Source organism: Pseudochaenichthys georgianus, chromosome 22 (genome assembly GCF_902827115.2).
Source record: "Pseudochaenichthys georgianus chromosome 22, fPseGeo1.2, whole genome shotgun sequence".
Taxonomy (NCBI): domain Eukaryota; kingdom Metazoa; phylum Chordata; class Actinopteri; order Perciformes; family Channichthyidae; genus Pseudochaenichthys; species Pseudochaenichthys georgianus.
The window spans coordinates 16,186,943-16,212,166 of NC_047524.1; the positions used below are offsets into that span (position 1 = coordinate 16,186,943).

At 41.1% G+C, this 25,224-nt stretch overlaps 1 protein-coding gene across 3 annotated transcripts; it reads right to left on the reverse strand.

Moving 5' to 3' along the window:
- Positions 1-6,394: 6,394 nt before the first annotated feature.
- Positions 6,395-23,751, reverse strand: slc35f4 (solute carrier family 35 member F4). 3 transcript variants are annotated; one of them, XM_034111630.2, is made up of 7 exons: positions 23,373-23,751; positions 9,081-9,381; positions 8,619-8,838; positions 8,400-8,525; positions 8,109-8,301; positions 7,559-7,648; positions 6,395-7,019 (listed from the first exon to the last, which is right to left on the reverse strand). In XM_034111630.2, exons 1-7 carry the CDS (start codon positions 23,602-23,604, stop codon positions 6,778-6,780), a joined length of 1,404 nt encoding a protein of 467 aa, XP_033967521.1. In that variant the 5' UTR covers positions 23,605-23,751; the 3' UTR covers positions 6,395-6,777. The 3 variants fall into 3 exon arrangements, with proteins under 3 accessions (XP_033967521.1, XP_033967523.1, XP_033967522.1); XM_034111632.2 differs by having other exon boundaries at positions 23,299-23,466; XM_034111631.2 differs by lacking the exon at positions 23,373-23,751 and adding an exon at positions 14,762-14,841.
- Positions 23,752-25,224: the final 1,473 nt, after the last annotated feature.

Here is a 25,224-nt window from a genome sequence, read left to right on the forward strand (position 1 = left end):
CATATTTGCAAAATTTGCCTCAGGCTTATCAATGAACAACAGGAGGGGTCACAGACATAAGACCAGCTGTTAAATAAAGCTCTTCTGACCTTAGGTGTCATGTGGGTATATTAATTCACCCATTTATTAATTTTTAAATTTGATAACACCACTGTTTCGTATCCCCTAAACCTCCAGGGTGTACAGTTTAATACTGGCAACTTCTAATTGTGGGAAATACGAAAACGTCTTATAAAAGAGACGTGCCATATAATGTTGCGGGAGGAAGGAGCCGTGGACAGGGGAGAGGCCAGACGGGGCGCCGCCCGAAGCTGCCTTCGAGGCGAACCGTGAGCCGGGGTAAGAGGAGAGGCCAGGCAGGGTCCAGAAGCGTGCCACCCATGGGCCGATGAAGGCATGGGCGACGTCCGAAACCGCCGAGAGGGAAGAGGCCAGACAGGGTCCCGAAGCGCGCCACCCACGGGCCGGTGACGTCCGAAACCGTCGAGGCGAGGGAAGAGGCCAGACAGGGTCCCGAAGGGCGCCACCCAAGGGCCGATGAAGGCATGGGCGACGTCCGAAACCGTAGAGTCGAGACGGGGTCCAGAAGCGTGCCACCCAGGCGCCGATGAAAGCGTGGGCGACGTCCTAAGCCGCTGTCGAGGTGGTGAAAAAGCGAGGGTCCACACGAGGCCGACCAGACATGATCGAACCTCCTCTCAGGCTCCAGGGAAAAGCTCAAAAGGTTCGTACTGCTCACGGTCAAAAACAGGTGGGCGAAATTGTGAGAGGATCCACACAAGGCCAACCAGACAAGGTCGAACCTCCTCTCCGGCACCACCATTTTTTTTATCAACAGTCAGATGTCAATAGCCGGTAGCTGCTAGCCGGTAGCTGCTAGCCGTTAGCTGCCGTCGTTAGCGGTTAGTTGTCGTTAGCCGTTGGTAGCTGCCAGCCGTTAGCTGTCGTGGTTAGCTGCTAGTTGCTGTTAGCCGTTGATAGCTGTTAGCCGTTATCCGTTGATAGCTGCCAGCCGCTAGCTGTCGTGGTTAGCTGTTAGCTGGTGTCGACGACCGCTAACCGTAAGCCGGCAGCCGTTAGTCGATGTCGTCGGCACCGGAGCCTCTGCTAGGCGGCGTGCCTCTACCAGGGAAGGTGCCGCTGCGTGTAGTGGCCAGCACCTCAGGGTTAAATAGCCGGGCGGCCAGGAAGAACCGGCTAGCTTCTTCGGCGAAAGCGAGGGGCTCAACACTAGCCGTGTTAGCTAGCGCAGCCTGAACATGCAGCCGCACGTCCCGAAGAAACAGCCCCATGAGGCTGAAGCCGGGTTCTCCCAGGTTGTGTATCGTCTCCGTGTAGTCGGAAGGCTTGCGGTCTTCCAGTGCCGAGACAATGTGGGAATGGCGAGCGACGTCCTCAGCCATTCCGTGGGGGGCGCACCGAGCCTCAGTCCGTGTGCCGGTGGGAGCCACGGACGTCTCCAAAAATCTCCGGCATATCGAGAAAAACAGCGTTTTTCTCTTCATGTTCGGGTCAGTCCCGGAGACTTCACGAGACGTTGTCAGGGTCACCAATGTAGTGCCGAGAGATAGGGAGTCGGAGGCGGTGCAATGAAGGTATGAAGCTGGCTTTAATGAGCAGCAGAAACGGACATATTGTCGGGTCGCAGCCCGGGAAGACAAGAGAAAGAAGCCAGGAGGGCAACACAATATATATAGGTAGCAACCCGTAGCAACACATATGTCCGTGCGGAAACAATACCCCCAACCTGTAGTTCCATGTGTGAATTATGTGTCAGTGTGTTAATAAGTGATAACTACAGGGTAATCATCTGAAAGTGAGGGGAATATATCCAGTTTTATTATGAAAACTTAAAGACCGAAAAAACTGTTTCACCCACGCTAACCAACCCAGTCTCACGGCATTTCGTGTTCACCAACACGATTTTTAATCTATTGATTCGTGTTCACCATCACGATTTGCCCCTTTTTTTCGTGTTGCACAGCACGATTTTAAAAGCAATGTATTTCTACTGGTAACGTATTTCGTGCCTGCAGGCTGCAGCACGTCTTTTTCTCCGGTCGGGTCGTGGAAGACCGGAAGCTGTGTGGTTCATAAAAACATGTTCTTACTCAATATCAAGCCACAATTATTGCTTTTATTTTAAATCGTATAATTTCGGACTTTTGTTGCCGTCTATGAGGAAAATAAACGGGGCTCAGAGCCTCAGAATACTGAAATCTGTATTTTTAAATATTTTTTTCCTTCTAATTTGTTATTCTTTTCAAAATAACACACTGTTATTTACTCACCAATAACACACAATTATCCTTGCTTTTATTTATTGGTTTAATTCCATAATCTCGGGCTTTTTTGGTGTCCGTCAGGAACTGAATTTCAAAATAAAAATAACCGGAAACAGACGTAGGCCTATAAGGGACATTTCGAGCATCATTGCGATTGTCAACATTTCTGAGTTTAGGATGGCCGAACACACTACACTACCCATAATCCCCAGCTATCGTTTAGGACTACAGTTCCCGTAAGGTTACACAGAGCGTCAAACAGCTGTGTGAAATGGAACGAAACCACGCCAGACTATCCAAAACTGGAATCGAACACCCCCCCAGAACTACACATGCTGGCTATTGTGTTTCGCAAAATGTTCTATGGGACGTCTCTACTGAACGTTTTCGTTTTCCCCACAATTAGAAGTTGCCATTATTAAACACATTGGTGTTATCAAATGTAAAACATATAATTAATAAATGGGTGAAAATCACTTGTGTCCATAATGCGCAGCATTATATTAATGACATGACAGCTCATTGTTACTTTGTAATTCTACTCCACTACAATTTAACCTGGTATTTTTACCATTCCACTGCATTTATTTGAGTTACTTTGCAGATTCTGATTAATTATGTGAAATATAAACAACCCTTAAATCAGACTTTAGTTACACCTGAGTAAAATTCAAGTGTCAAGTGCCAACAATCAGGAGAGATATTTGATAGTTGGTGCTTGAGAAGACTAAACATGTATCTGCAATTGACATGAATGGAAACAAGTAATAAAGTATATTCATTACTCGTTATTCTCTACTAATAGTTAATTAAAGACTGTATATTATGGCTATTTTGCACATCCCTTTCAAGATTTTCAAAGGTTTATTGACATATCATACACAACTACGGTGTAGTTATGCAATGAATGAAAAACTTGGGTCACAGGTTCCACAATAGTGCATTACAAGACATCTATCAATATGTGTGTACCTCCACCATTAAACTGTCATATTCTGCACATTTCTTATTCTATCTACATACATAAGAGTATAATTAATGTGTATAATATCAGTTAAAATAAGTGCTTCAACATAGTTAACATTGCAGGAAAGCAATATATTAGACGTTAATTACTTTGTCAGGCTTAATATTTAATATTTAATGTTTAAATAAAGGTTAATCCGTTTTTCTGTTTTGCACCTCCTCCTATTAATATCTGTGTACATCTTTATATATGCAGTCTATGGTGTACATCCTGCACTAAACTGTTTTATTGTAGAGATCACTTATATTTTTATATTCTATATTTCTATATTTATACTTTCCCCCTATGAAAGTATGTACTCTTAATATTTTTATAATCAAATATAACACATAAAAACAATAATTCAATAACGTGCTTTAACCACTAGGAGGTGCACACAAGGTGCACACAGCCATAATAACTTTGTATTATTAGTGTGTATGTACAACATCTGAAGATGTATAGTTTTATGCATGCTTTCACATCATTTTACAGCATATTGCTATACTATTTCAGACTCAGTATTTACATTCTTACATTCAAAGAAAATCAGTAATATCTTTGAAAACTACAGTCCTTTTCTATCAGCTGTGCACCGTTATGGTGTAAATATAACCTATCTATGAATTAGATCAAATGTAAAAGTCAGCCGAATTAGTGTTGATACTGCAAGGAGACGTATTGTGTGAAGAGAAATTGAAGATGTTGTTTAATTGTTGATATATTTATGATCCACGTCAAGTATTCAGTTTCGGCGCCATTTCTTCCAGTTTTTCCAAAGGTCTTCTCATCAGGGCTCTCTAAATAAAGAACTACGGCAGATCTGTAATATGTAATGCAGCCGAACCGTGTATTACAATGCCGTTATGTGATGACTTTCAAAGAGAAAAGCAAGAGCACTCGGAATTAAGTATTATTTTATACTTTTAAAATGTTTTCCGGATTTCATATAATATAAACACCAAATCCCAGCATGCATTGCGGCTAACACATCCAATCAGCGAGCTTAAAACCATAGCTGAGGATCTTGGGTAATCGCTCGAAATGCCTACGTCTGTTTCCGGTTATATTTATTTTGAAATTCAGTTCCTGACGGACGCCAAAAAAGCCCGAGATTATAGAATTAAACCAATAAATAAAAGCAAGGATAATTGTGTGTTATTGGTGAGTAAATAACAGTGTGTTATTTTGAAAAGAATAACAAATTAGAAGGAAAAAAAGATTTAAAAAATACAGATTTCAGTATCCTGAGGCTCTGAGCCCCATTTATTTTCCTCACAGACGACAACAAAAGTCCGAAATTATACGATTTAAAATAAAAGCAATAACAGTGGCTTGATATTGAGTAAGAACATGTTTTTATGAACCACACAGCTTCCGGTCTTCCACGACCCGACCGGAGAAAAAGACGTGCTGCAGCCTGCAGGCACGAAACACGTTACCAGTAGAAATACATTGCTTTTAAAATCGTGCTGTGCAACACGAAAAAAAAAAAGGGGCAAATCGTGATGGTGAACACGAATCAATAGATTAAAAATCGTGTTGGTGAACACGAAATGCCGTGAGACTGGGTTGCGCTAACATAACATGGAAGCTGCATGATACGTTATCCTGACGAGACCTCAGATCATCTTCGTAAATATCTATCAAACTATAGATCCTACACATCCACTGGACGTGGATTCTAAAAGTACAATATACACGTCTCGCTAGAAATCTAATCAAAAAGCATTTTAATGGCCAAACTATTCTACAATTTAGGATTTTCCAGAGAGGGTTATTTGTGAATAAACGAATAAACGGGAGCATGTTGTTTCTTACACGACCACTAGAGGTGCTACACTTTAAAACCATACAGTATATGTTTAAAACGTGGCTATGGGTCGTAATCTAAGCTGCTTAAACAATCGACCTATTTGGTCTTTTTTTGTAGGAGGACAGGCTGAAATATTTCCAATAAGAATGTGTACAAAAATCTGTTATTATGGCAAACGCTGTATTTAACATTCATTACATAAGGCCCCTCTCTAACGTCTCTTATCAGCATCCAGCAGAACTAATTAACATTATAATTAAGATTTGTACATTACAAATGCCTCTGCTCATAGCTAATTTATTTTAATATGTTAAAATGTCACTGCGGTTGTTTAGCTGAAAGTGTCACCTCAGCAAATGCTTCATTAAAGGTTTCAACTCACTGACTGCACTCCAGCAGTCATAAATACACTGTGGTGTTAAACTCTTGGGATTGTGTGTGTGTGCTTGCGTGCGTGCATGCGTGTGTGTGTTTGTGTGTCTATGTGTCTGTGTGTGAAGACTAAGAAATAGGTCCCCTGACACCCTAACCATCTAAAGAACACTATATGATTACTATAAAATGCAACGTTGCAACATGCTATGCAACACTTAAGTCATTTTGACGAGGCCTGTCACAGTGTTATACTCTAAAGGAAAAACATGTCCCAAGAGCCTCCATTGCCAGGTAGATTGGTACGCATTGTTACCACAGATTGTGTATATGTGAAAGAGGATAAATTAAAGTAGAAACTATCATTTCCAATCTTCATCAGTTTCCACTGCATGTGTGTGTGCTTGTGTGAGTAAGTAACAGCTAAATACACCATTGAGTAATGTATTATAGCGAGGATAATTCTGCAAAGTCATCACTGCTAAATCAATGCAATGCACTTACCATATTAGCCTACTAATATTATATGAACCACACCGCCTAGTTCTGCTAAAAATATCTATTCATGATACAAAGTATACAGATGAAACAATAGTATAATGTCTCTGAAAGCTGTTCACACAGTTTGGAAAAAATGGTGATCTCACCCTCAACTTTACTCTAACAACAACATATTTTTAATTTTTTGCCATCATTAAACTATATGGTCATTTAGCATCTTTTCATGTTGAAGTGGGGGAGTGAATCCAATTTAAAATTCCCGATTTTGGAAATGTGACTATTATTTAAACAAGTAATACATGCTATAAATGTGAGTTTTAAGCCTTTTATTACAAAACCAAAAGAGCCTGTACATTAAGCATAGTATAACTGCCATTCTTGTATATAATACTATTCAATAAGATTAAAAAATAATACTCTTATTGATAAAGCTCTAAATAAATATCATAAATACATATACGATTGAGCCAAATTGGCCCTGTTAATATTTATATTCACAGAATACAGTCCGCAGAGCAGGTGAGGGGAGGTCAGTCAGCTCTTGTTTTGGGTGCGTGCGAGGAACAGGACTGAGCATCAGGAATAACAGTTTCCATGAATGTCTTCCTTTCCCCCCCTCCTGTTGTGAAGTGATTTAGTGAGAGATCTCCAGAGTGAAGTTCAAGACAATACTTCCTGTCTCCCTGATAGAGTCCTCGTGGACCAAAGATCCCGTCACACCTCCACACCATGGAGGAACATTTGCAGACAGGGCTTAAAGACTGGTTAACACAGGCTACTAGCAGAGCTCAGCCATGTCATGCCAAGGGAATAGAGACAGTGCCGTTTGCCCGACTGCGGCTTCGTGTGTGGACGCTGGAGTCTGTGAGCTCCTCGCCATGTTCCTCCGTCTTCTTGTCTGCGATGGTGGCCAGGAAACGCAGCGTGACTGAGTCCCACTCCTCAGGCAGCAGCAGGAGCAAGAAGCCCAGGCAGATGATGCAGGTGGCTGCCAGGCGCACCACACTGAAGATCACCTCATGTTTCAAAACATCTACGGCTACAGCAGGTGAAGGAAAGACAGGAAGTGTGCCAGAGGAGCAGAACAGGGAAGGAGGGGGGGGGAAACAAAAACAAATTGAGATTAATTACATGAAGTAAGATAAACCACAGGACACTGCAGCTATAGGGGGATGAGTGAAGCTAATGCGGATTGAAATCAGCACAAGCCGTCTACTTTATCCTCTGTGTCTTTGCGGTCTGGAGACAAGTGGCCGTAACCCACTGACCTTCATGCAGTCCATCGTGGTCAAAGAAAAAATAACTCGTCTGCAGGCATTTAGTGTCGCCTTAGCAACCTGATCCTCCCTCAGCGAGAGAAGAGTTGCAGGGTGTGTTGAGGCACATTGATGATTGGGTTTCCAGGAAGAGAGAGGCAGACTTGCTGTGTAATCTGTTTGCTTCAGTAGCCTTAAGTGCTGACCTCTCAAAACAAGTACCACAGTATGTGTGGCCATTTACTCTCCTTCTCACAATCATATCAATAAGAAATAAGAAATAATAACCAATACATTGAAGACAATACTTAGGAAACTTTACCTGCATTGCCCGGCACACTGAGGAGTGTCCCTATGGAGATGAGAATGGGGTACGTCAGCACCACACCAACATGCACCAAGATGTTGAAAACTGTAAAAGAAGAGGAATAGATTAGAGTTCACATACGACAGGTCATCTTATCAATGAGTTAAGTAAAAGAAGAAATTATTTTGCCTCTTTCATTGAATGTTTTCTTAAACAAAAATGACAAAGTCATTAGTTACAGCTTTTAATTTGAAGGTACGTTGAGGAGTTTATGACCAATAGTAGTTTTCAGTAGCTTGCATGCAGCTAGTTTACATTGTGCTGTCTGTTTGTGGCAGCAATGCCCCAAAAAGCATACCAATAGCCAACGAACGCAGTGAAAAGCAGACTGTAAGCATGTAAACAATTATAAATCATCTTATAAATACATATATTTTTTAAGGAAACATATTACTATAAATTAACTGTTTGTTAATTAACAATTAACATTAATTCAAACACTTTTAACAGGTGGGTGAAACCCTGATATTCACTCTTTTCTCTACAGGTATTGATGCACTCTCACCCAGCCACATTCCTGCCAGTCCACACAGGTATCCCCAGGGCAGGGAGGACAGTGAGCCCAAGTGCTCCACCTTGGTGAAGTAGAGGATAAGGGGCACACAGGAGATGAAGATGAGGTTGAAGAAGCCCATGGTGGAAAGGAAGTGAGCCACCTCTCCAAGGTTTGCACTGCCCAGAAACATCTTGAACAGCACCTGGATGGTGAGACAAACATTAATATACACATTGACAGTCACTGTTACAAGCATTTAGAGTCAGTCCAAAAGCGGTTCAAACTGAGAAGTGGTCTAACCTTGTAAAGAGCTGATGTGGAGGCCGAGCCCACAGCTAATGCCACACCCACAAAAGAATCACCATGGAAACCATCAGCATAAGCCATCATGACAATACCTGTGATGGCCATGATAGCTGCCACAATCTGCAGGTAGAGATTCAGAGACATCACAGGCATTAGTACTCAGGAGAATCAGCTATTTAAAGTTTCATTAGTTGTTATTGTGAGGATACTGACCCGAACCCCCATGAAACGGTCCTTGAGAACAATCCAGGACAAAAGAAAGACGAAAGCCTTGTGGCAGCAGTAGAGCGCAGAGACATCAGTTGCGGTCAGTTTCTTCAACGCCATGAGGTAAAGGTAGTTGGTCAGCGTCCACAGGATCGAGAAGGGGGCTGTCCTCTTTACGAAAAGCTTGAGAGTCATCCCATCCTCCCCAAAGAGCTTGCTGCACTCTCTGTTTTACAAGTGCAAAAAAAGAGATGTCAGACTTGGCTTTGCTTTAGGTCTGCCCTCTCCAAATGAAAAACGTATATACATATACATTTAAACACTACTAGACTATTTCTCTTCATTTTGGTGATGAACTCAAGTGACACATCTGCCACAGCTGTTTTACGTACAGTCTCAAGCACATTAGCAAAAGCCATATCAACGCTTCTTTCATTGGATTCAAATATCATTTTATTGTCAGTTTACCTGAATTTCTGTATGGGAGTCTGCTTCTCCCTTGTAGTAACCACCAGTCCAGAGTAGTAGATGGGGAAGAAGAGGATGTTCCAGTTGCTGCTGAACCAGGAGATGAAGAAAGGACAGGAGAACGACTGGAAGGTCAGCTTTACCACCTGAGTGGTACCCACCCAGGAGGAGGAGACGCACAGCACCAGCAGCAGACCCCCCAGCACCTTCAGAGCCGTGTGGGTACATGTCTGATAGGACCGGCTCTCTTCACTGGTCTCGCTGCCCGGTGTCTCTGCATGAGACTCTGAGCCATCCTCTCCTGGTGGGAGACACAACAAAAAGATTTGTATTTTGTGGCTCTACTGTGACATTCTTCCATGCTTTAATGTTGAAAAAGGTCTTTAATACTGGCTGTGCTGCAGCACCTCTTTTCACCCTTTGTCTGAAACCAGAGCCCAGTCTGCTCTGATTGGTCAACCGCATAGAAATGTCCCACCCCTTAGAGTAGACTAAAATGTGTTGAAGCCCTAGTCAAAAGAAGCACGAGTGTTATATAGTGATGTCACTACAGTACTACAGAAAACAGAAAATCCATTGCTGGATCTCTACATGTGCACTTTGTACTTCCTGTTCTAAGGACAATGTTAGCATGACATAATATAAGCATTTAGCTGAAAGCCGTTCTCGCATTGCTTTACATAAATACAGCTTTGTATTTTAAATCCTTTATATTAGCCAAACCTTGTATCTTCCGTATACTTTATATTACTGTATATACAGGGTGGTGCATGTGTCTCCCTGGCTGGGTTCCAGCACATAAGCATTTATTGATCAATTGCCCTCAGTGATCACTACCACAGTTTGCATTTCATGCTGATGCACAAGACAAGACTTTGTCAGAAATGTGTTGGGTTAGCATTTTGGCTGTGCATGTCATAAATAGCTTTGTGGCCTCATGAGGCAGCACGTACTGTAGTCAGGTGTGCACAGAAACCTGATGCCCAGAAAGCAAGAGTAAACCTAACCATATGACATTCCACAAGAAAGTCATGTCAACCTTTGGCAGCCACTGTTTGACTGTTGGTACATTCCTGCTATGAAAATGTTGCCTTTGAGATATATCTGAAGATGGAATCAAGATTGAGTAGCACTGGGAAAGATGTACATTACTACCAACATTACATATAGATCGAAAGAGAGGATTATTCCTAATCTTATGCCAGTGACGCATGGTTGATTATAACCAGTGCCTAAATCCACTGCGGGACTTCTGGACCCTTACTGTGCTGTTTAATATGTGAAGTGCTGTGTGTGGGAGCATTTCCGGAGAGAGCTCAGATCCGTTCTCTAACTTTCAACAGTGTGATCAATTTACACCAGGGCAGGAATAAAAGATGACATGTGCTGGATGTTTGCTGCCTTTGCTCTCTTTGCTAGCTCAGCACGGGAATCTCTGCCATTTCCACCATGGCTGCAGACACTGCAGCGCTGCAAGCAACTGCATTTTTACCCAGAGTATCTCCCTCTGCTGCAGCAGGGCATCTCTGGGGTTCGCGTATTCCATCTGACACTCTTTTGTCTGTCAAATGCAGTGAGACTTCAACAGGAAACAGTGACAGGTCTAATGAAGGAATTAGTTTTTGTTTCATCCAAAAGAAAGCCGCAACAGTATTTGTGAAGCGCATTCCTTAGATCAAATAGCGATAATGATATTTTCTGGCTTGTTTGTGTGAAACCCTTACACTGGTGAGTCCACCCCACACTACATTGGCAGGTATCTTTTACAGAGCCACCTATTTCATTCAGAAAATAACTCGACAGTCTTGCCAAAATGACTTAATAAGATCAATGAAAGCATGAGATCATAGCTGGCACCCAGTAACAGTATTAAAGCTAACCCATGGCTGCAACTGTTATACCTGAGAAAGAATGGTGATTAGATTAGACCGATCAGATTCATGTTAGTGCGATGGAGTAAGACTTAATTCATTTACTTAATAAAAAAAGTGATCTGTTGTATCCAGTCATGTTGGAGCTTTTTAACAACCTAATACACATTTGGGCAATTAAGTCCAGTTGTTTCTAACCAAGATGAAGAAATGAAAAAAAAAAATGTAGCTACACAAATTGCGCATTCATATTTTTCACTATTTTATAGAATTTACATTTTCTGAGAATTTTGGAAAGTTGTGCCTCCTTGCGTCTCAATAAGTGACTTAAATTAAGCCATATGAGAGGTTTGGAAGGGTTAGGGGTTTTCAAAGATCATAAAATGTTCAACTATGTGTGTTTAATAGAGTAAACAACACAATATGAAATGTAGTTTAGCAAGTACAAAGTTGCATAAAACTGAAATAATCAAATCATGTAAAGGCACCACAAACTCTCCATATGTGCAGTACTGAAGTATACTTAGTTACTACATCAGTGCTGCATTAGCCTCGAGTCTGTAAAATGTTTCACCTTACAGCACTTAGAGCACCTTACAGCAGAACTACAGCTTGTGGGGAAAACAAAAATGTCGAACACGATACAAGTTCTTTCCGACAGGATCATCGAGGGATTGGTGTAATTACATTCTGTCGTAGCTACAATTATTAATCAACCTAATGAGCCTGGTGGTTGCTAAACACTGGAAAACTAAGATCTGATATTGCTGCAAGAGAGAAGCAGCTTTATTATTCTTTTTATTTGTCATTATGTCTGCTACTCCTTGTCCAACAGCTAAGATGGTTCGTGTTTCACAGCACTGACAAAAAACAAAAGCTTTTAGTGTTGGATACGGGCTCTTCTGTCCTCTTTTGATGAGGTAAAAGCCACTATAGGCTGATCTGCTGCCAAGATGCAGTAATATTATAACTCTACTATTACCGTGTCTCATAAAAGCAACTCTCGTGGCCAAAATTGTATTCTCATAACAGACAGGTTATTTGCTGACTAGTATTGATGCTAAAAGTCGCAAGAGAAACAATAATGCCTGACAGACACAGCCTGTCAGCATAGTTTCACTGTTAAATACTTCACTGAAGTAAAAAAAGTGCTATTCAGTCAAATCAGAGTAAGTGTACTTGTTTGGTGCTATTAATAAAGTTCTTAGACCTATACATGGAGCATCATCCATCAGACATCATTTGGGGCATTATTTAAATATGATGATCCAAAGGTATCACATAAAATTCAGCTTGAACTTTAAAATATAGACTCTCCAAAGATACATCAAACCACTAACAATAGAGCTGCTTAGAGTATGCGCCTATTTGAAGTTGGGACAAGCTTCCACCTCTTTTCAAACTAAAATACCTATGCCTTACTATATGAAGGCTATCTTGAATTATACTATACTAAACTTTACCTTTAAGAAATGTGTTCATCAAGCGTTAGCAAGCGTCATCATCATCATGCCATTTGATTACAGCAATCCCATTGCTGCAGAGGATCACTCACTACTACCGTGGAACTGAGGATCGAATTCAAGGTCTCCGTCCTCACCCACCAGTGTGTCCATGGAACTGCCCCTCCCTACCTCAAGGAACTCCTCACCCCCCTTACCTCCTTGCGGACCACCCGTTCCAGCAACTCCAATTTCCTCAAACCCCCCAGGACTAAGCTCCGTACTATGGGAGACCGGGCCTTCTGCTCGGCTGCTCCCAGCCTGTGGAACGCTCTCCCCGACCAAATGAGAGCACCACAGACCGTGGAGGCTTTTAAAAAAGGCCTCAAAACCCATCTCTTCAAAAGAGCCTTTGCCTAGACATTTTTATCACCCTTTTATTTTTATTTATTTTAATTTTATTTTTTTAATTTTTTTATTGCTTTTTAATTAATTCTACCGTGTTGTGTAATGTTTATTTATACTGTTCATGCTCACTACTTGTAGCACTTCGGGATTTGCATTCAAATATGAAGTGCTTTATAAATGGAACTCATTATTATTATTATTATTATTATTACTAGCACCCATGAACAGAGCTGATCCAGTCTGTGTGACGCAGCTGGTTGCTCGAACCTCACATTTCAATCCATCCTGTGTTTTATCCCACTGACACTGCATGCCAGTGACATTGATGGATGGACGCCTGCCGAATCCAATATGAAGCTCAGAGTTGCCTCTGCAGCGTTGGGCAGGCTGACTGCGGGCCAAACAGCAGTACGTTTCTATCCAAGTCACGGCAGGAGATGTGAAACATAGCTATGATGAAGTACAGTGAAGTACAAGGCTGTTGGTTATGGGATGAGGATGAGTGAATAGTAGGGGTGTAACGGTTCACAAACATTTCGGTTCGGTACGTACCTCGGTTTTTTGGTCACAGTTCGGTTCGGTACGTTTTCGGTACAGCAGAATTTTTCAAAATATAATAAAATAAACATTAAGGTGCAGCATTTCGATGAACTGAAATAATCTGTATTTGAACTTTACTGTACTAGTACTCACAAAACATAAACTATTAGTTTTGGGTTTTTAATTATTATTAAACTATGAATATTCACTCAAATAAATACAAAATATAATAAAATGAACATTAAGGTGCAGCATTTCGATGAACTGAAATTATCTGTATTTGAACTGTACTGTACTAGCACCTAAGCAGCCAGTTTGACATTAGGACTTGCTTGTCATTGTATTTTAATGTTTTTTTTTTTTTTTTTTAAATGAACTTGTCCACATTGCTTGCCGAAAGGGCAGATCTGCTGGCACTAGCAATGTCTCCTGCTGTGGAGAAAACCCTCTCGCTAGGGACAGAGGTATACAGTAATGCTCAGTGAGGTGAATGGAGAGCAGGTGGACAGAATTACCAGATGTGAAAGCCGCTGAATTTGGGCCTGTTTGGTTTTAATTTCCATGAGCGATGGGCAGCCAGAAACAGATGCTGCTGCTACAACTACACTTCCTGTCAACGTTAAGCTTCCAAACTCTGCCAGCAGGACACTAAAGTGAGATGTTTCAAAAAGCCCAGGTGGTAAAACGTGTTAAATTAAGCTGCTCATTAGATTTTGTGGTGGACAGTCACATGCACACATACAAGTACTGTACTTAAGTACAACTTCTGATGTACTTGTATTTACCTTGAGTAGTTCAATTTCCTGCTACTTCATACTTATATTTCAGAGGAAAATATTGTACTTTTTACTGCCCTACATTTATTTTAAAACTGAAGTAACTGAAAACTTTAGAATAATGATACAAATATATAATCAACAAATAATGAGTCATGCATTATAATAGGTTAAGTCTACATTGATCAATTGGTGATTTCCACACATTTCAGTTGATAAAGTAAAACATATCCAACAATAATTCTAATCCAAATCTTTATAATATATATTCCGTTGTGCAGAATGAATACTTTTACGTTTGGTACTTTAAGAACATTTTGATGCAAATACATTTGTAAAGTAGGCAACATTTTGAATGCAGACTTCTGCTGGTAACAGTAGACCATTCTGTGGTACTACTACTTTATCTGAGTACTTTATCCACCTTGAATAGAACACATTCACATCACTTCATTGATGCCTTATGGAGAAACGTTTTTGTATCTGTAACAGGTGTCCAAAACAATGAGCACTATTAATTAGTACTAGTTTAAAGCAACCTATCTGTGCTAATGCTGCCAGTATCTCATGCCGACACATGCACCTTGACTATTCATAGTTGATTATAAATGGCGTCCTGGGCCTCTCCGGTTCTTTGGCTTTACCTTCAGAGATGGGGCAGGTGAGGACCTGGGTGCTGTACGAGCTGAGAGGAGCCACTCGGGCTGAGTGCTTCTTCATCCTCCACTGGGGGCACAGCGCACTGTCCTTCCTTGGGAAGTGTGTGAGGATGTGTGTGTGTGTGTGAGTAAATGTGCCCAGGCTGCTCGCTCAGCAGCTCGTCCTGCTTGCTCCGTGCATCCTCAGACTCCTGACTCCTCTGCTTCTTCTTCACGCTCTCGATTGCCCCCTCCTCCCAGAGCTCTGTCAAACTCTTCTGTCTTCTTCCCAGCACTCCAGTCCTGACTCCCTGTTCCTCTCCAGCCCAGCGCTCTCTGTTACTGCTGCTCTGACTCTCTGTAGTGACACAGCTCAGTGGAGATAGCTCAGTGTTAGTGCCGTGAAGTGGAGATTCTACTGTTGCACTGTCATGCCGTGATCCAACGCTGCCACTGTCTCCAAGGGAGACTGAGCTTCAAGTGTGTCTGGCATGGCACAATCACTCCCCTCATCTCTTTCCATCCTCCTCCTCCTCTTCTTCTTTTCTCTCTGTCTCTCTCGCTTTCCCCTCCTCTTCTTTCGCTCCACAAATCAGCAGCTTTGTTTGGAAGGTAACCAAGCAGCCCAGGCTAATTATGCGTTAGCTGCTGCCTCCCTCTCTCCCTCCTTCTCCTCCGCTCACCTCTCTACCTGACCAGGCTCTTGTCATGCCTTCCCTCCCTGTCTCCCTCTATCAATATACTCCTGTCCCCCATCTTCCAATGACTCTCTCCCTTCTTGGCACAGCTCCTGATCTTCTCTACTTCTGAGAGACAGATTATTCAAACAGCTTTCTTCTGTTGCTTTACACCACAGCATAACAAAGTGAGCTTCACAGAAAAGTGAATGTCCTATATATAAAACATATTCACTGAAGTATCCCATTGCACTAAGAGATAAGGGGGCCTCTGCCCACAAGGTACTTACACCACTGGTATACATTTACATATCACTACTATGATGTGCTGCACACATTATCCACATTACCATCTTCCATACAAATAGGAATATGCCTGCTACCTTCACTTGTGTCTTTCCAATCCAATGGGTCTACATCACTGTAGTTTACATTATGTGTGCCTCTCATGTTGACTCCATGAAACAGGTGACCACAACTTCTGTGTGTTATTCTCCTCAATCTGATCATATATTGCTTTTTGTTTCCATTGGCAGATCAGCAATATTTGCCTTTATCTATAGTGGTAGACAGTAACATTTACTCAAATACTAAGATACAATTCTTTTATTTATACATTATAGTACTAGATTTTGTAGGAAAATGTATTAGAGTAAGGAACATCATAAAGGAAACCGCTGATGCTACTCGGGTCTAATGCAGGTCCATCTACGGTACTTACTGTAAGCCCTTTTGACTGGCAGTCACTTTAATCAAAGTTGAAATGTTTGTGCCGGACTTTTAACAGTGTTTTTACATCAATTATTTACATTGTGATTATACTATTTCAGTAAGTTATTTACATTATTTTTCCATCACAGTTCACAGTGAGGGAAACCCTGACACTGGCAGAAGGTGAGGACCTGGGGAGGGTGAGTCTGGGCCATGTGAGTCACTGCGGCCTGGAGTTTCCATCTCAAGGAAAGCCCTCCGTCTAATCTATCTCCAGCTGTGGTTAATCTGCCTGAACATTAATGGACCTAAATATTGCTTGAGCCTTGACACCAACAACATATCAGTGTCTAGTGCATGCGGTCAGACACATGAGGCCTTGCAGCCTGTAATGTGATCTTAATATAACCTATGCTATGCTTAGCCTCGCACCAGTAAAATCAATACTAGCCAAGCCAGGAACAGTTGCACTATTACCTTCACTGTTCCCACCTGAGATAGAGAAAGCATTTCAAGTAAGCCTGCAGTATGCTAGACGTAAGGTCTATGCTGGTCAAGAATACTCAATAGCTTTCACATCACTGTAACTCTAATGGTATTTTATACCCGACTTATTCTATATGACCTTGTTTTTTGTTTTCTATTCTCTTGGCGGATTAATGCCAGTTTTGAGTTTTACCTTTTATAATGTGTTTCCTTTGCACTTTGTCTTTATGCTTTTGATGTTTTAAGTGCTTTGAATTGCCTTTTGGCTGAAATGAGCAATATATTTAAACTTGTTTTGTCTAGCCCCTCCCTTCCTGTTTCTCTCTCTCTCCAATGCTCATCAGCCACATTCCTGGCACTTTTATAGAGAGCATAGCAGATCAGACTTCTTCTGTGTGCATCCTCAGGCTGCGAGACAGCACAGTTATTGTTTGGCTGTTTGTTACAATGGAAACAATGCAGGGCCATTTTCCAGTAAAACCAAGGAAATAAATATTTGGTTTGGATGAAATATCACATATTGAGGAAACAACACTGTTTTTTGAAAGGAAAATATCCCATTGCAATCACACTTAATTCCCATGGTCAGCGTCAGTGTAACGGTATGAGTGCTACACTAATGCATTGAGTCACTCAATGCATTAGTGTGTGGCTTCACATGGTGGCTGAACTAATATTTGGTTGTGTGTAAACCGGAATGAGCTGGGGGTATGGATCCCCTGAGACAGGAGGGTTAAACTTAAAATAGCCCGGCTGATGAGAGGAGCCAACAGCTAGACGGCGAGGGGATGGAAAACGGCCGAGTCAGCAGAGCCCGGGATGCTTATCGCTATCAGATTAAGAGAAATACCCGCAGCACGTGTCGTACACTTACAGGAGGCCCCAGTTCAATTTCAAATATAAGACACAATGGGATCATTCCTTTCTCTATTGTTTATTTTCACATTGTTTTTAGGTGTTCAAATGTTCATACTTTTTACAGCCCTTAAGCACCATGTCGTACACCAGGACATCAACACCAACATAAACTAATGCACCAACATTACCATAATGTTGAATTATTACCTCTCAAACAACAAAACCAGCGTCAACAAAAACCAAACATCCTAACCATCTATAACCTAGATATGTGTACATAATAAACAGGAAGCTTAGTGTATTTAACACAATGGAGCTGTTGCATCACAGATCAAAGCACACTATAGTACATCATCCTCTCTCTTTACCTCCATAGCAACAGATGGCCTCCTCTGTACTGACGCATTTTCCCAATTCAGGATCTTTTGTCATTTAGATAAACCGATGCTCCTCAGTTTATGGTGAAAGCTGCTAATTGTCTTTCGCCTCTCTCTTCACCTCTCAGTGAGGAGCAGAGGATGAGAGATGAGAAACAGAGGCATGAATGTTTCCTGCAGCTGAGGTTATATTTGTGGTGGAGACTGGGCAGACTATGAATTAAGTCCTGCAGACTGTTACTTTCCATTCATTGGAGCTCATATCATCACTCAATGCGTTTAGAACATTTGATGATGAGGACATCTAGTGGTGACCATGATGGATTACATTACCATTTACCCACAGTCAGTCTGTTTCATGTCACTTATCCATAGCTGTGTCTTGTTTCCCTTAGAATTGTTGTTTTGTATGTTGAGGTTTATAAATCTATTAGCTGCTGAACATAACCATCACCAATGGAAATGAATGGACTGAATGAATTTGTTATTATTAAAGCAATGAAATAATGCGTTTCTAAATTCAACAACAATGTGTGTTTAGAAATAGTGTTGGATAAATCACATACATTGCTAAAGACTGTGTTCATAGGGCCTATTTATTTTTGTAGTAATAGTCCTGGTGTTTGCAGTGAGGTTTGTGCATTTATCCCCAGTGGAAAGGACATTATTGGAAAAAAAACATGGCGGCATTACCCTTTTTTATGAGTAGCCCAGAGCAAAAACAACTTCCAAATAATAATAGTATTATGTTCCCATAAAGGAGGTACAGAACTGCTGACCTGTACTCATACCAGTGTCCTATTGGTCATATGAATAAAGCATATATCAGTGATTACATATGTTTTGGTGACCAAAGTGATCCACTGCTGGACTCCAGAGCAGACTTAATTGTAGCTTTATTATTTACTCATACCTGTCTACCTCTCTCTACCAGGCAAAGCCACATACTCAGGTAATAATTCCGGACCTGTCTTTGTTGGTACACTAATTCTTTAGTAAATTTGCAATTAGGTAAATGTCCTCTGGGCTTTTGAGTCCCCAGAGCAGTTGCACTACTTGGCCCAAGACAAGTTATTCAAATTACACTTTTCATTTGATGCTTTCAGCACCAAGTGAATTCCTATCATCTCGGTTGATTTGTGATCGCAGAAATCTCAGGGATACATATTTCAAAGCCGCTCCAGGTAAGAATATGTTTATGCATTTAAGTGATTTGGGGGAAATAACCCTTAGCCCTGGATACTAAGAAGATGTAAAATCAGTATTCAATACAATTATACAGTACATTCAAATACAAGTTTCAGGGAATCTGTGGTTGATGTTGGCTTTTGCAGACACACAAATATATACATTTGTTCATGCTGATTTAAATACGGAGGTATTAGATTTGGTACTAAAATGTTCTGTCTGTCAACTCATTGGAGGATGTGGACTTTATTGTTGTTGTCAAATGTACAGACCACAAGAGGGCAGTGTCAGGCTGCTGAAAGGAGTGTTTTTTATTAAGCATGATTGAAAGGCCATAAAACACACTTCACTTAATGTGCCCTTCTATTATTTAATTAATTGTTTTGCTTACAAATAATTGCTCAAGGGAAAAATCTATCAGCCATGAAGTGAATTGCTTGGGCAGGCCACACATATTGAGTCTACTGACATACAGTTATACAACATACGTGTCATGACTGCAGTTCTGTAACTCCTGTGAGGAAATATTGCATCCATTACTTGGGTTTTAACTCGTTCCCAGAAGCGTGATAGACCAGCAGCACTCCAGGAGTCGTTCAGACAAAGCTCATATCCTATTTGACGCTGAGCTGCTTATAAATAGCCTTGACAGAGCAGGCATGGGAACGGGACAGTCCAAAATAAATGCATGCACATACAGAAGGTTCTAGGCAATGTTTGAGGAAGACAGTCCTTTTACCAGCTGTTAACACTGGATATAAATGCTTTTAAAATGCAAAAGGAATTACCGATCAGTACAAACATGAATGTATTCTAAGGCAGCTTTCTTTGTACATCTCCCCAGACATTCTCTGTATACTGAAGTGCACACAACAACATAACCCATTGTGATAAATGCTTGCTTTTCACGCCCTTCCCTCAAAATTCTCCTCTGAGTGCCTGTGTGTTGTTGTTGTCTTGCTGTGATGCCTGCAGTGAACAACACAGTCACAGTGCTGAGTTAGACTGCCAATACAAGTGCATGTCATTCCTCCTGCATCCTACCTTTTTACCCTGCAGGGTGAGCGCCCACACTACAGACTTGCTCTTTTTCTAAATTAGCTAGACTCAAAAAGAGATACACAGTGAATTATTGTAATAGTTTTCGGAAGATGCTGCTGAGGAAGAATTTACTGTACACACTCTGGTTTTTTCCTCCAGCAGCAGCCAAGTCGGTTGTATAAAATATGTTGTCCTGTCTTTTTCTGTCCATTTCTTGACAATTTCTCTCTTGGTTTTTTTTGTGTAGTTGTCCATTAAGTGTACTTTAACTGGTGCATTGCATCTTCCTTTTTTGGAAAGATGTCTACCTTCCCATTTTCTTTATATAATGACCCTGCTGTTTGAATTACAGCCTGTACCCAAATGTAGTCCACAATCCCCCTCAGAGGCATCTTCTAATTCAACGCAGATGGCAAGTGGCAATAATAAACTGGCACCAGAATCTTACTAAATATGTCATTACCCCATAAGCTTGGCAGGGTGAGCCTACTGTCCTATTTAAGCAGTCCTTTGTCCTACCCTTCATAGAATATGATACTCAGATGGAGGGACATGTGATTCTCAACTCATGGAAACAAAGTGTGTGATGCTTTGAGGCAGCAAGAAGCATGCAAGACATGTGACTTTTCCACATTGTTGTTTCTCAGGTGGATCAAACACTTTTAAGAGAGAGTCGGGTGTGAACATAACCAGACTCCTTCGTAGTGACAGCACCAGCAGCGGCTTGTTTAATAGCTGTGCCAGCAGGAAAAATGGTGACAAGTACGCTGCCCTGAAGAATACCTTCTGTTGACTCTGGCATGCATACAAATCAGTTGATGGATGGATGGAGAAACACAGAGCTACAAATGTTATATTTCATCGGAGAAATGTAATAACCGCGAGCCTGGCAGATACACTGGCTCTCATAGTCCTGGCATTAATGCTTTTACAATCCCCACCTGCTCCTTATACCTTCAATTACATCACAGGCGACATCCAATCTGTTATCCTTGTCTGCTATGGTATACTCTAGGAGAGATTGAGATGGGACAGGCAGAGGCACAATGGCAAACCTGCAGCTAACAATTATCTTCATTATTAACTAATCTTCTATTTATTTGATAGTTTGCTATGATATAAAGAAAGGCAGCCTGGTTTGACATTTTAGAAGCACGAAGCATTGTATTTGTGCTTTAAAAAATATTTAAATTATTAAGCGATTGTCAAAGTTGAAGTTTTTATTCAGACAACTTATACATGAATCGACTGATAGATGCAACACATTTGGGGACTATTGCTCCAATGAACAATTATTTGAATTGTCTATTAAACTTTGGGTTTCTTTAGCGGCTAATCGATTAGTTGTATGGGCATTTCCGAGATATTCAGTTTACTCTAGAGGAGTAAACAAAGCATATAATTTGCCAACTTAAGGAGGTGGAATCAGGATTTGTACCTTTTTGTTCAGAAAAACTGCCAAAACAGGGTAATCAAAGTAGTTGGCGATTAATTTACGAACAAACAACTAAGCCATTCATATTTGCAGCTCTCTTGTGAAAAAATGATCTCATGAAATATGGCCTTTCATTTGCTCCTTTGTTACACGATATCACCAATTTTGGAAGGCCCTTGAAATGTCAAAGTTGTTCAATCTGATCTCTCTCTGAAGTTTCTGGTGCCCCTTGTTAACAATGAATCCGGATGAGTAGATATATTCCCAAATGAAAGCGTTTGATTGCATTCATGCTTTAATGACTGCAACTGACAGCCCTGATACACAGGAGGCAGTTAATAAGAGACAGGCTCATTTCCTTTTCCTCAGTCTCTATCTAAGAGACCATTGAGGTGCTCGCAGCTCATCCAAAGAAGCCTCAGCTGAACTGATTGAATAAGGCCCTATCTTTGTTCTTCTTCTAGATTCAAAACAAGTTTGTCAGAGTAATGCGCTGTGTCACAGTGGATTTGGTAATAGGTCTGAGCAGGAATGTTAAAACACCTCTCTTCTAAACACACATCTCTAAGTCATGTATTTGTATCGTAGCTTACGTAACAGCCAGAAAGGGAAGTTAGGATGCTTACACGACAAGTCCAGTTCACTTGGGGGGATATACCAGCATTTGAAAGAGGCTCACAGAGAGACGATCTATTATTTTTTGGGGGGTTTGTTTAAGAAAAGCACCATTTAATCCAAATTGTATAGCATAAGGACACAGTACAATGAATAAGCCAATTAGTTGTATTTTGTATTGTGTATATTGTGTACTGTATGTAAAGCACTTTGTACATTCGTGTTGAGAAGGGTGCTATATAAATAAAGTTTTACTTACTTACTTAATTAGGAAGCCCAGATGAGAACCTGTGACTTCTCTAATGGTGTAAACTTTCTGAATTGCTGCTCTGCACCCATTGCTTCATTACCATAAAGCCATTTGTAAAAGCACTGATTAGCTGTGCAAAGAACACTGCAATGTGTGTTCTTTTCCCTTGTTATAATCCCACTGGCACGGGCCGTACTTCAACAGAAGTGGAGGGCAAGATTTCACTGAACAAAGTGCACCATCAGCTCCCTTCTCCAATCCCAGACATTGTCTCCGAGTCAGCAAAATTCAGAGCATTGCTCTACCAATCAAAACCACATCGACGGATGAAAATTACAGGCAAGCTTAAAGTACTGAAGTGCTGTTAAATCACAAACACGTCAGGAGATAGCTGGCATTATTCACATGCACCACAGCAGCAGCGGCTGTGTTTGTCATCGGGATATTTATTGTTTGAATTAAATATTTGGAATTGAACATGAGGCTGCTGCGTAAGTGATGTTTGCAGAACATGAGTATGTGATGTGGACAACGTTAGGCTAGAGTTAAACAATTTACTTTGAAATTGAATTTGAAAATGTTAACTTCATTTGGGCATGACACTCAGCCTATGTTAGTTTTGTTTTGTCTCTCCCCCCTCTCTCTATTGATCTCTCTCCGTCTCTCTCTGTCTCATCTCAGAGATGGATGGGCCAGCATCACCCAGCCACCAGCTCACAGTGATTGACATCATGCTGCTCTATAATAGCAATGATTAAAACCCAATTAGCTGAGTTGCAATAGTGGATTTTGCACAATTAAATACTGATTTGCAAGATAGGATGATTTGTGTGAATGGGGGTACACAAATAAACATTGATACACATTTATTTCCATCATACAATTGTTATCTTCAATTCACGCACCTGTCAAGGAAAGGCGTGAAATCGTCGCATCCAATGGTGATGCCATCAGTATACTTTATTTTCTTTGAACTCACTTCTATGACTGGAGTACCCCGGGTTGTAGCCGTAGTAGCCGGTGATCCTCAGAATCCGGTCCTCTATGTCGTGCACCCCGTTGGCTGTCACTTTGGTGCTGCCATCTGTGAAGACATCGCAGCTGCCACCGGTCGTCGTCGTCTTTCCCGATAAGTGCGTGTTCACCAGGCGCTCCAGCCGGATGCAAGACTGGTCTGCAGCACTCTCCAAAACACTCTCGGTGCTTAGCATTGTTGGTCCGAGCGGACAGAGATCAGAAGAGACCGGGGGTGAGCCCTGATCACCCTGCGAGAGACCCTCGGGGCTGCATCAACAATTAGAAACACGAGCAGGACATTCACATTCCTTCAGTGATGCTCCTACACGCAGAGCAGCAAGGATCACTGTCCATGAGCCTGGCACCTACCGACCACCAGGGGGCGTGTCACAGCTATCACATGCTTTGAATTCAATTAGGAAAGGTACACAAAAATTGCTGTATTCAGCAGCAGTGTGGAGCAGAATACAAATCTGTACGGTATCTGTCAAATACTAAAGCTTTAATATTTAAGAGTCTACTTTTTACCTCCTCCATTATGGTATTATAATTCCCTAAGTGAGAATACAAATTGGTATTTGATTTAAAACCTTTGATGAAGGCAGTAACCATGATATTTTTTATAATGTTCATGTTCGGGTGATGTTAAAAGTGTTCTTTGGCACCACTGTGATATTCTTGTAACATTTCAATTGGTGCTTGAGAATTGCTTCTTTATTGAGCTTTATTGGTCTAAAAAAATATTTCTCTCTGAATTGCATTTTATATCTAAAAATAAATCACCAGTAGATAACCGGTCCAAAATAACTTTGCTTTCACAGCTGTTTGTAGAATATAAACACAAAAAATATTAAACAAATCCTCTCATTTAACCCCACACAAAAATATCAAACCAATAATATATTTTGACACCTTTATCATGCTACTTCTTTTCAAAGCCCTCAGTGTTGCGATTTGCTTTTCACTATAACATATGAACAACGAATATGGCACATTGTTTCACTCACTGGTTGTATTGACCCCAAATACAGGCCACGAGTGTTATTCACTTTTTCTAGAATGGCTTACAGATTAGGAAGTGTGTGCACATTATGTTATGCCGTATAGAATGTTTTTCATATTTTTTCAAACGCTTATCATGACATGAATTTCATACTAAATTTAAACCCAGAGCAATCCCTTTTCTTCTTTCCTCTCTTTTCCTTGGCCATAGATTTTCTGGTTGGCTCGAGGAAGCTCCACTTGACTGGATCCCCCAGCTTGCAGATGTGAAAACTGGGCTCCAAATCCATTAACACAAGATGCAGTATTCCAGTTTCTCCGATACGCCTCTTTCCAAGTCCTTTCCAAGTCCTCCTCTCTCTGTATGAAATCGATTCCCGGTGTGTGGAGAATTTGCGCCCCTGTTGGCATTGTTGTGCAGACACATGCTGGGGTTTATGATGCCCTTGGACTCCAGAAGTGGTTACTAAACCAATCTCCACCTCATGTTCTTTTGTTTCAGTTTGTTTGTGCTCCAAAGCACTTATCTCACACATTCAGTGCAGGGACAGCTTTGTGGCTATACAATAAAAAGCCAGTGCCCAGAAAGTTTCTCCACGCTCTTAGAGATTTACTCATTTATTATTGGACACCCTCCGACAACAGTGTGCAGCTACAGTCCAAAAAAGTTGTCTTCAATCACCTACTTTTGTTGTGGCTTTTTACAAGTTGGTATAGTTTATGCAAAACACAATTTAAATAGCCACATTGGAAGATCATTTGTTGGTGAATTCCCCTCATGTTCCAGGTACCACTCTGTATTATTTTCTATC